The sequence below is a fragment of the Pipra filicauda genome, unplaced genomic scaffold (genome assembly GCF_003945595.2).
Source record: "Pipra filicauda isolate LSUMZ 115617 unplaced genomic scaffold, ASM394559v2 scaffold239_size1682155_pilon, whole genome shotgun sequence".
NCBI classification, from domain to species: Eukaryota; Metazoa; Chordata; class Aves; order Passeriformes; family Pipridae; genus Pipra; species Pipra filicauda.
This window is the reverse complement of record NW_024104353.1, coordinates 1,141,085-1,153,321: the sequence shown is the minus strand read 5'-3', so window position 1 is coordinate 1,153,321 and position 12,237 is coordinate 1,141,085. Positions and strand designations below refer to the sequence as shown.

At 44.8% G+C, this 12,237-nt stretch overlaps 1 protein-coding gene across 1 annotated transcript in view; it reads right to left on the bottom strand.

Moving 5' to 3' along the window:
• Positions 1-374: 374 nt before the first annotated feature.
• Positions 375-12,237, bottom strand: part of MAMLD1 (mastermind like domain containing 1) — an 81,616-nt gene continuing 69,753 nt past the window's right edge. The window contains exons 3-5 of the mRNA XM_027716523.2: positions 4,406-4,552; positions 2,872-2,953; positions 375-2,594 (exon numbers count right to left, since the gene is read on the bottom strand). Of these exons, the coding sequence (XP_027572324.2) occupies positions 1,573-2,594; positions 2,872-2,953; positions 4,406-4,552 (1,251 nt within the window). The 3' untranslated portion in view covers positions 375-1,572. The remainder of the gene's footprint in view (positions 2,595-2,871; positions 2,954-4,405; positions 4,553-12,237) is intronic.

The following is a 12,237-nucleotide window of genomic DNA, read 5'->3' as shown; positions in this document are numbered from 1 at the left end:
CTGCCCTCGCAGGCGACACGGAATGAGCAAGGTCCCCTCCTCACCACCTCACCCTCGGTGTTTATACACGAGAACTGTCACTTAAATAAACATGGTGCTATGTAAAAAAAACAAAACAACAAAAACCCAACAGAGATTAATTTCACATTCACTTATAATTACACTGGAAAAGGACAGTGGGCCTAAGCAATCCCATCTTAAAATAAAATTAAAGCCTGCTTCAACTCTCCATCTAGCCCACTGCTTCTACTAACAGCACATACACATTTGTACATGTTATTAGATTGACGTTGTAGCATCCTGGACAAATCAAATTAATTCAAATATCTGCAGGTACGAAATGCTGTAGCTGAGAAATGAGCACATAAAGGATATGCAATTTTCCCCTGGCAGTTTATTATGGTATGAAGAAAAAAACATTCTGTGCTTGAAGCTGACGTTATATTACAAATGTATTGCGAAGTATGACGTGACTATTAAAATATGATTACACAAAGTATGAACATTTTAAGAAGTTTACAGTACAGTGAATCTTTTATAAACAGACTCTTAAATATACATAGGACAATAGTAGCTGACAGAAAAACATCAAAAATTAACTATTAATGTTTATAGACTTTTCCCCTGAAAAAAGTCTCACATTAAAACAGAAATTATGAAAAGCCTTAAAACCAGGAACAAATCACCTGTACACTACAAATATACATGGCAGAGGTGCACAAACCAGAGCTACCTTTTCGCTGACGGGTTCAGCGGCTGCAGGCCGGGCAGTGCCTCCTCTTCAGTGTGACCCACCACGGGCCACGCCACGCTGAGCCCCCACTCCTGCAACCCCCGGGCTCATGGACACACCCTGGTCAGCAGCTGGAACGTCACAACCACACCCTCACTGCAGGACAGCGACGGTGCATTGTCAGGGTCGAATTGACCTACTGGAGTGTATCAAGCTGAGAACATGCCCAGGATCTGGCAAAGGGATCTCTGCAGACAGATCCCTGTATGCACTGCGGGCCTGGATGGGACCTACATACACTGACTGGGCTGCAAGACTGAGCTATGGGGGAATCAGCAGCTCCTTTTAGGGATTTTATTTTTTTTAATGCAACTTTTCAATCTTTCCTCTTGATATGAGAGAACAGATGCCACATTTGATTCCTGCTTAGTCTGGTTGCAATGACACCCCTAGATCATGTGTTAAGTTATGTCAAAAACATAAGTATTTTATGCTGTAATACACAGTATTACTGAAACTAACAATATTATTTGCATATTTATAACAAGGTATAATGAAATCCCTATAATAAAACCAAAAGTTATGCTATAGATTTATTTACAAAGAGTCCAGCAAAGAAGTATAAATACTTCTACATTTAAGGTTTAGGAAAACATAATTTACAAAATATTCAAATATATACAGTCATCTGAAAAACTGCCAATATTAAGCTTTGATGCAGGCAAAGAATTGGCTGAGTCTGTTCACTCTGTATTGAACGAGGTGGCGGCTTTCATGGGTTGTCTGTTCTGTTTGAAGCCATATGTGAGTTATTTACAACGAGGCTGCTTCTCTCCGAGCTAAACGTGTCCAGAGCTTTGAGCGTGCTGTCCCAAAATGTCATCTATCATTGTCAGATTGTTCAACCACTCTTCGTCGTTGCTGCTGCTGCTGTTCTTCATGAGGGAGTCGAGGAAGTCGGTGTCGCTGCAGTTGGCGGGCAGGATGGAATTGCTGTGCTGGGACACAAAGTCGTACTGCGGCAGCTCAGCAGTGGCGCTCATCCTGCTGAAGGCGTCGGGCGGCTGCCCACTGGAAGGGTAGCTCGGTGGGCCGAGGCCTGGGGTGGGATTGAGGTGGTTAAAACTGGACACTCCCTGCGGCACCGATTTCATAACATTCATAGCTGGCAACGGTCCCCTGGTTAAATTGTGTCTCAAGTTCTGATTACTCATCGAGCTCAAGCCCTGGCCAGACTGTCCCATGCTCAGTTTCTGCATCTGCCTGACCTGCACGCCGGGAGCGATCTGATTCGGCGGCACCACGGCCTGCTGGGAGAACGCCTGACCCGGTGTGCTCGGCCTCACGCTCTGTTTGGAGAAGAGCGTGTTCCCGGAGAACTGCTGCATGCTGGTATCCATTTGGCTTTGATTTGGCATCCTTGGCACAGTAGTCGGTGTCCACATCTGGCCAGATGAGTTGGGGTAGACATTGGGGATTCTTGGCATACTCGGCTGCCTCAAGTGTTGCTGTGTTGCAGAGTGATTTGTTAAGGAACCAGAACTGAAGCCTCCCATCGGCATTCCCGGCCGCACAGTGGAGTGGCTGTGCACCGTCTGGCACCCCGAGTTCATGCCCAGTGAGTTCTGGCTTGGCCGCAGGGGGATGTTAAAGTCAGAATTAGGTGGGAAAATCCCCTGCTGCTTGCCAGGGTTGTGTGGAATCATCACCATGGTCCCACTGCTCTGGCTGGCAGTGGCTGGGGCCATGCCAGAGCCCAGGGTGCTCTGCAGCATGGCCGGGTTCGAAGGCAGCATGCGGTGGTTGGGCGGAGGAGCCGGCATCACCTGGTTGCAGTCAGCGGGAAGGGGCTGTTGCACGGCTGTGGGCAGAGAGACACGTTAGCTGTGAGTACCCTGGAAATGTGGCAGAACCTTTAAAAAATCCTGCTCTTTCTCTTCCATGTCATGGGCCTCTCCTCTGTGTTATTTGTAACAGAATTATACCCGAGCCATAAGGAAATGGGGGTATCTCAAGATATGTGGTAAAATGTGAAATGCTTTTAATTCAGGGCAGAGAAACATTAAGTGTTCGTATTTAACTAGACCTCAGGCCCCGGCTTCTTAAGGATTTTCATAGCATGCCATTTCCCTCCTTACCTTGAAACTGGTTTATCTGCTGAGCTGCAAACAAACTCCTCTGCTCAGATGTTACTCCTAGCATGTTTTGTCTCTGCTTTTCCTGGAAGACAAGGGGCATAATAGTCAAGTTGTAGTCTCTTGACAAGCAAGAGCAGCAGACACTTGAAGTCTAGCCACTGTTATCATTAACAACGTCTTCCATACACCCCCCCGCCTCCTCTGATGAGATTCAGCCCAGACAGTTCATTTCAGACCATAATTGCTCACATGGCCCTTCTTGCTAAGGTGTCCTGATGACAGCCCAGCGTTGGGAAGCGCAGCCTTCAGCAGATGCTGTGCAGACAGCCAAAGGGGAGCTGGACTAACATGGAGACTCCCGTATTCATCAGCCTATGAGTGAAGTGTGCTGCAGCTGGAGGCTGCAGGAATCCTGGCATCTCCCCAGTGCCTCTTGTGCAGACTATCTGGATGTGTTCTCTGAAGCACCAGATCAGGGGACAAAAAGTGCCCAGAAGTCCATTAGTGACCAGACTGTGTGGCAGCATTGCAGGGACACACTCACAAGCAGGAGAGCACTGGTGGCCTTTACCCTGTCTGGAGGACATCTCTGCCCTTGTGTACCATTCCCCTGTGAGCTGGTTGCCACCTTTAACCAGAACACAGGGAGCCAGGGATCCACAGCAGGTGCTCCCTCAGCAAGGAATTGATGGGTTACTCCAAGTGACCTGATTTGAACCAGAACCCAGAACTTACCACTGCACTCGCATCCCTGCTGTGAACAGTAGCTGTGAGCTGGGGAGCTGTCTGTGGATGGTGGGAGCTGAGGGCTGACTCCTGCTGTGTTAGAGCAGCCCAGTAAAACTTGAAGCCAAACAATATCAGGGAGGCAGAGCTGGCTTTGAAAGGGAGTTTGATCAATGGGCAGGACACGGCTTCGCTGAGGGTTTTACTGAGCTACTTCTCATCTCATTTCTCATCTGCAGAAACGAGTCTCCTTGACCCAAATCGAGCAGCACGCTCAGAAAGTCAGAGGCACATGGTCAGAGCTGCCTCACCCAACTCATCTGTGGGATTCCCCCACCCTGGCTTCCTCACACAGCTTATTACAAACATCCTACAGGGGCTTCTGTTGCTAAAGAGACCGGTCAAGTCCTGGACAAACTGGAGTCTAGCATCTGCTCTGGTAAATCCCCAGGGAACCAGAGAGAAAGGCAAGCAAGGAGAACATGTCTCCTGAGGCTGACTCACTCTCCAAGCCTCCCTGCTCTGCATCTTCCCTCCCAGCTCTGTGGCTGACCAAGGATGACGGCAGCAATATGGAAGTGACCAAATCCTTCCCTTGCATACGCGGGGGCAGATCTGCTCTGAGACTCGCTGAGCAGCACTTGGCCTTGGCTTCTCTTGGCCTAGACTCACCACAGCCTTAGTCTGACTCAGCCTAGCAATTCCAGGGTCACTCCCTGGTGTTTGCTGACTGATGATTTCCTCATTCCAGTCAGTCCTGTCCTTCCCAGTGAGGGGGACAGCACAGCACCCCACAGAGGCATCGTACCTGCATCAGCTGTCGCTTCATTATTTGCTGCTTCAGTAAATGGTTCCTCATCGTGTACCCATTGACCGTGGTTGGTGCCGGCACAGAGCCCCCACTTGGGATAGAGCCTGGCTCCTGAAGTCTGGCAACAATTCCAGGATTTTGATCCTGCCAAGAAAGACGGAAAAAAGAAAATTAATCTCATCAGGGAGGTAACAACAGAAGCCCTTATCCTCTCTGCTGATGCCCTCTCTCTGGTCTTTGGCTGTCCCAAGGCGAAAACACTTCATGGATTCACATAGACCTGCGTGTTACAGTGAGGTGCAGGGGACTGCTCTGATATCTGAGCATCAGCACAACAAGAAGTGAGACAAGCAAAAGGTTAATCCAAAATTCTTCATGAGTAGCCCAAGGCTGTGGAACTGATCCACTATCACTGCTGCAGTCAGGGCTGCCTGGCTGGCAGTGAGTAAAGCGTCACATTTCCCACCAGTTCTCCAACTGTTACACTGAAAGACAGAAGGAAAGGAAAGTTGCATCAGGGTAGGATTTGGCACGTGAATGTAAAGGAGAAGGCTACAGAAAAAGAGCAAACTAAAGAGAGAGGAGGGGAAAAGGTGCCATCAGACCAGGAACTCAGAGAGATGGGGAAAATGTGGGCCTGGAATTGAAGTGGTTTTTGTGAATTCCATGATCAGAGGAATGAGGAGAGGTCATTGAGAAAGAAAAGGAGAAGATGCAAAAATGCCTGGACACAAATCAGTAATGAATGCAGTGGGTCCAAATCCTGTCTGGTGCAAACCAGCCTTGTTTTAAGTTCTCAGTGGAAGATCTGAGTTGGCTTTGACAGCTGAGGACTTGCCTCCAAAGAAAGAGCATGTTGGGGAGAAAAGAAAAAAATTCAAGAACATGATGAAGACACAACCCAAAATGGAAAAAAAAAAAAAAAAAAAAAGAGCTCTTAAGAGCTGGCAGGTATTCAGGGAAATACAAGAGCAAAACGAGGGAATAAGTCAAGGCCTCACTGAGGACAAGAATCTGTGAGTGCTGTATCCAGGAACAGCAGCACCAGCGTATTCCCTATTCTCCATTTTCACATCCAGCTTCTACATTATTTATGATGTTTTGTTATTATTGGCAGGCAGAAGTATGTATATTATATCCAGCATCCTTAGCTGGGCCATGCTTCCTTTGTTTTCAGAATGGAAGCCCACATCCTTTGTTTGAGAATCAATGTTATCAGGAGATAAGCAAGAAGAAAATGGTTGTTGCCTTTTGACATCTGACAATTAGAAGCATGCTCAGATGGAGAAAACAGGATACGAGCCATGTTTCAGAGTGGCCAGAAGAAAGCCTTGGAAGGCATTTGTCACCAGGAAAGCTTCTCGGGCCTGGGGCACCTTTCCACAAAAGCTTCACCATGAGGAATCACCCAACTCCTTCCAAGATATTCTTTGTAAGAGGGATTACCAAGAAGGTCACTGAAATTACTCATTTTTATGGTGCCTCCTTTTGTTATAGCACTTCGGTCTATTATGCAAAAGCACAATTGATGAAATGTAAATGCCTGCTAGATAATTTACTAAAAGACACAAACCTGCAGCTCATCACTGCTCTCATTATCATTCCTATTCATGGGCAGTCTCATAAGACTAGATTTTATTACCGGTGCTTTGCTTACAATTCTGCTGGACATCTCTCCTCCTCCTCCTTCCCTCCTACCCATTTTACTCCCTCTCTCCCACAGAAAAAGAGAAGGGGAGGAAAAAAGTAAATATGATTTACTACAGATGTAAATATGAAAGTTCACGTAAAGCTGGCACTCTGCTTTCATGTCAGACAGGATTCTGCAGCCACAGTTAAGCTTTGAATAATGCAGATTGCCTCTGGGGGAATATTTGAAAGTGGAGGGATTCAGTTTGTGTACTCTGCACATGAAAGACACTGAAATGTTCATACCACCAAAATCCCTGCCATCTATCCAATTTCCTCCAAACTTGTCTTGTTGCGTGCAGAGGGTCTGTGCTTACTGAAGCAAATGAGTTTAGTGCAAGGACAATCATTCTGATGTCTTGCTCTGGGCTACTGCATTAACAAGTCATAACATTAAAGTCTCTTTTCCTAATCATGTCCACCTCATTCTAATTTCTCCTAAACATCATCAAGAAAATAATGTTGATTTTTCCATATTATTAATGGTAAAGAAGTGTAAATCACATTACTAATTGTTGCTCTGGTGCTGTGGCGGTACAACAGCTTAATTATATGGGATTTTCTGCAGGCACCCTATAGCAATAATGACAATCAGTGAAGTTCATTTGCAAATACACAGAATGGGTTGTTGGGTTTTTCAGAGCAAAGTTGTATAACACTTAATTAGCCAGTAAAGAAACAATCTATAGATATACAGTTTGCTTTGGGGGAAATTAGGACAAAATAGCATAGATAGAAAGACAAGGAATTAATTCAAAATCTTGCCTTCTACAAGTTCACATTTAGGTTAAACCAAAAAAAAAAAAAAAAAAAAAAAAAAAAAAAAAAAAAAAAAAAAAAACAGAAAGGAAAAGGAAAAAGTTCTCTCTTTTCACCACTAGTGGGAACTACTGTATTCCTGTACAATAAAAAATAACCACTTGCACGTCATGACTAAGAATAGCTCTGGTGTAGTCTAAAGGACACTGCTATCTGTACCAAAGGTTAATGAACTTTAAACATTTTTCCTTTTCATCGCTCCCCAAGAAAAATCACTTTCCTTCCCATAGTAAGGCCAAGACAAACCAGCCATAATCTTAACTCATCTGTAGTTTGGACAATCCCACTACAAAACACAGGAAGACAGCAAAGAGAGGATTCTGGTGCTGAAGCCTGGAATGATGGAAGTGGGTGTTCCCACCCGAGGGGCCGTGTGGCTGAGCTGTACAATGGAGGGTACAGATGGCTACAGGGGGTTCTGATTCTTTGACTTAAAAAAAAAAAAAAGACATTTGCATGTAGGTATCAGGGTTTTTTTGCCATTCTCCCCTCCCCAAACCCATATTAATATGGCCAGAATCCCTAACCAACTGGCACACCACACAGACCTGGAATTGGAGAGTGTGTTCTTGTTGCCAGGCAAAGTTTCACGCAGCAGGTCCGGAGCTCCTGCAGCACTCCCTGGGCTTCCCGGTGGGGCAATTTCAAAAAGGCACTGGGACTAACTGTGCAGTTTTGACTTTGTATCTTATGCACCAGTTTCAAGAGCAAGGAGGAAAGAATCAGGCTCCAGGCTTGCAGGAATGTATACTGCTCGTGTCAGTGTTCCACCACTGACTGCACTTGTACAAGCCACTGCACAGCCCAGTGAAACCAGTGCCCTGCAGCCGCCCAGCTGTGCACGATGGGCAAACACATCTGCCCATTCCCGCGCCCAGCAGCGAGTGTGGGCCTGGTCCAACAAACCATCAGGCAACTGCCTGATGGAAGGCGTGCAAGCAGTCCCACTGAGACCTACCACGTCCATTCATGAATCTACATCCTTCCAAAAATCCACTGGCGAGCTCGACCTGCCCAGACACATCATCTGACTACGTACAAGATGCACAACTGCAGAGAATAAGCGCGGAGATGAACTGTTCTGCGTGAACGTGGTTGATAAACTTCAGTCCTCAGCACTTAGTTATATATCCAGTAATCACTTTGTGGCTTCACTTAAGCGAGAATGAGGAAATTTATGGCCCCTAATTCCTCTGAATCCTCATTAACAAACAGTCCAAAAAGAATTTAAAAGCAAGACTTTCCGAGGATCTGAACCAGAGCTTTAATCGCTCCTTGGCAAGTATGTAAAAATCCCTCTAATCTTTAATAAAGAGCATTCATTGTTTTTTAGGACTATGTGAAAACACTAAACTCATTTATCATTATTAAACTTTCCCATCTGCTCTTACGGTGTAACTCCAAAGAATATAACAAAGAAATTGTACATGTTAAATTGTATTGACTTAAGCCCAGAGCTATTTGAGATGTACAATTTATTTCAGTGAGGGCAGGAAGGGGACTGCAGGCTGCTAGACAGAGTCATTTGTCCAATGCTGAAAAGACAGTTATCTGCACCAAAATGGCTCTTGGAAAGGCACATTTGCTTTATAAGAAATAAGCTGCCAGGTGAGACCATTCAGCATTATGGTAAAGACTCAGACAATAAAACCAAGTCATGAATTTCAATAGTTAACAGATGGACTAATTAGAGACTGAATTCTTTGTGGCTCTAACAGATAACCAGGTCACGGCAAGGTTACTGAGAGAGGCAGGCAGCACTGCAAATTTCGGTAGATATTTGCAGAGTTGGGAAAAGGCTGCACTTCCTCACTGAAAGCATTAGCAGCAGTGGAAGAAAGGAAACGTGGCTAATTAAAAATACTTCCAGTACCTGCATTTAAAAAGTTTATTCCATTGCAAAAGACACTGCTAATTTGAGAAATATCCCCTCCACTTCCAGTGGGGCATCCAGCTGAATCCAGGGATTACAGAGCTTAAAGCAGAAGGGTTGTTGAGATGAGCCGCAGCACAAAAGCAAAAGACCAAAGGCAATGCTCGCCCAGGGTGGATGTTTGCTGTAAGTACGAGAAGGGGACAAACTGCTTTTTCCACCAGTTCGATTTTTTTTTTTTTTTGGTAACCAAAGATAACTTAGTTTGAAGTATTTACCACGACATCACACAGTAAACAAGAAACAAAACCAGAAAACCATGGCTACAGGTCTTGAGCGGAGCCACTGCCACTGACCCGCTCCCAGGCCCCGGCTGCTGGGCTGGGGCTCCAGGGGGATTCGTGCTCTCGGCAGGAACAGCTCTTCTCTAGGGGTGGGGTGAAGTTTCACCAACTGAGTTGTGTTCTGTATTTTAAGAACATGTGTTACGTACGGGAAGTTCTGCACTCTGCTGAGGAAATGCAAATACTGGTTTCAAACTAATGCCCCTTGTTCCCCTCTACTCTCTGCACTCCCACCTGCCCACCCTGTTCAGGAGCTGCACTGCATCTCTGTGGTGGGGACTTCATGCTTGGGCAGCACTTGGCTCTGAAGCCCAGGAATGAGACTCATAGGCACAACCACTCTACAAATACTACAGACTGAGCAAATAAAACACTAATAGCATTAAAGATGCCTCACCCAATTTTATGGTTTTAGGAGTTTCATGTCTTAGAACCACACAGAAGCCACATGTAGACCCCTGATGTGCAGTAACCTTGTGTGGACCCATAAGAAACCTTGATGCCACCTATACAAAGAAGGATCATGGCCTCCACAGCTGTTAGTCCACCTAGATACTAAGATGGTGAATCTGTTTGGCCAATGCATAAAAATAAGGTAAACAAAATCCAGGGTCACGGTTTGGCAGAAGGATCGTGTCAGCCCACTCAAGAGTGTGATGTCTGTGAGATGCCACTGTCACTTGCTTCACACAGAAGTCAGGGGTTACCTCAGCTTCTCGCCTTTGACAAAACTCTCCATTTACTCTTTGGAAGTTTTCTGTCTTTTTTCCCTCCTCTAGTCTGCTGGCAATTCAGAGATGCTCTTCAAGATAAAACAGTCTTTCAGCTTAGAAATACTCCAAAGCTTTCAGTTTGTTTGCGTGTTTGCTTTAGCACAATGTATGAACATTGATAAAACAAACTGTGCAGTTCAGTGGATCTGTTTTTTTTTTTTTTACCCATCTTTCACCCATTTACTTGATACACAAGCATGTGAAATACTGCCAGACTCAAGTTTCTAAGCTTATCGTGGGGGCTGTCAGTCAGGAAAAGGCTTTGTTTGAAGACTGTAAGTGATCTGTGGGTATACAATTTTGTTAAAAAAAAAAAAAGTTCTTTTAAGTGTTTCTTTCTTTTCATACCTCACGAGCATGCACAGCTTCCTTGAAAGGTAGTCCCCCTTCTTTGCTAGGAGCAGTGACAAGATCACCACACCTGTCTAGCAATTGTATCAGGACCTTCCTGCCTTAAAGCAAAGCAGATGAAACACTCATTTCCCTATAGCTGTTCTTATACTGCATGCTGTTCAAAACAAAACGAAATCCCATCAAAGTATCCAGAGTGCAATTCTAATGCACCCACAATTTTAATAAGAACTTAGTCCACTTCCCCTCTTAAAAAAATTAATGAAATTAGTTAACACTTTTGTGCAAAGGCTCTACCAATATTTTCAGAACGGGTTTCATCTATCAAAACATGTCATTGAAGAGCAACAGCAATCAGAGCAATAGAAAGACAGAAAATCCAGAGTGAATTATAGCAATAGTGATTTTTCTTTTAGATGAAAATGCATCCTTTAGCAGGCACGTGGAAATCAAGCAGTGAGGCATCATGTTGTTAGAAGGAACATGGGAAACAGCTTTGGGAGCAGCCAAGAGCCTGAGGGACAACCCAGATGGGAGAGATAGTGTGTCACAGACACACACAACCTCCCAGGAACTGTGCTGCTTGTAAAGAGGCACGATCAAGACTCCAGCAACAGCAGCTCCCCTGCAAGCAGATCCTCTGGCCCAGGTGAACTCCCAGGCCATGGGTGAAGGCAGCCTGGAGACCAGCTTTGATCCACCATCCCAAGCGCAAGGCAAACCTTTCAGGAAGACTGGAGACCCACGGAGGCTATACCAGACCCCTGATGGCAGTGGGAACTGGGTGCCTACAGTGTTAACACACTTTTCTTCCACCTGAGAGCAGCAGTCTAGGGTTGGACTCATCCCTCCCCACCATTGTTTAACATAAACTGTGTCTGTTACTGTTTTTCTGTGTATACACCCAAAGATGCAGAGATGGGTGTTTTGTATCTGTCTGTATAACATATAGTCAAGATCCAAAATTGAATTCTCTGCAAAGAACAAAATATTTATATTTGGCTTGTACAGCTGTCATGATTCTCCAACCCTTGACACCACGCTCTCATTCTCATGGAGGGCAGCTTGCCTATAAATTCAATGAGATAATCTAAAACTGTATTTATCTCACCCAATTTCAGCTGGTAGTCCTTCTGCCTGTCTCTACAAGGTTGCATTAGCTGTGATGACAAACTACAACATCTCATATCTATAAAGTGGTTTGACTCAAGTAATCCTTGTGTTATGTCAAGGCATGCTCTCAGAGGTGTCAATGAGATTCCAAAGGAGCCAAGTTAGCTCAACACCCGGCAGAAGCTGCTACAGGGAAATGCAATGACTGGTTGGTGAATTTATATACTAGGGGGAGCAGAAAAGATCTGAAAAAAAAAAAAAGCAAAAAACCAAAAACCTGAAGATTTCACACTAACAAAGTGAAAGTCATAAAATGTTGAGCAAATGGGATAAATCAGTTCTCTACCTGCCCATTTCTGAAAAGCTCTGCGAACTGCAGTGAGGTGATCTGTATCACTGAGACTTTGCAAATCCTCTGCTTTCTCCAAGTTAACGTTTCCATGAATTTTCCCTTTCCTTTGCACGCAAAGGATCAATTTGCAGAGGCAGATGCCCAAGTGTTCACTCTCAATAGCAGTTGGTTGCTCAGAAGCCCTTTGCATGAAAACCCGCCTGCATGCAAAACTCAGCAGATTTACTCCTGATTTCTCATGTAAGTGCACAAACAAAGCGTGCTCTGGCACAAAGTATCACATCACTTTTTCAGTGCTAAACCTCTCAAAACCTTATTCTCTCTTAACAGACGAAACTAGTCAAACATCTAAAAAGGGTTGTATCAGATGTCAAAAATCACCACCATGACTTACAAAACAAAATGCTGTGATCAATAATATGCTAAAATAATGGATACAAAGTAGGCTGAGACTAGGTAGTCCTCATGATCAAATTTTTAAAACCAAGATATTGACATGTTAAAAAAGAAAAATG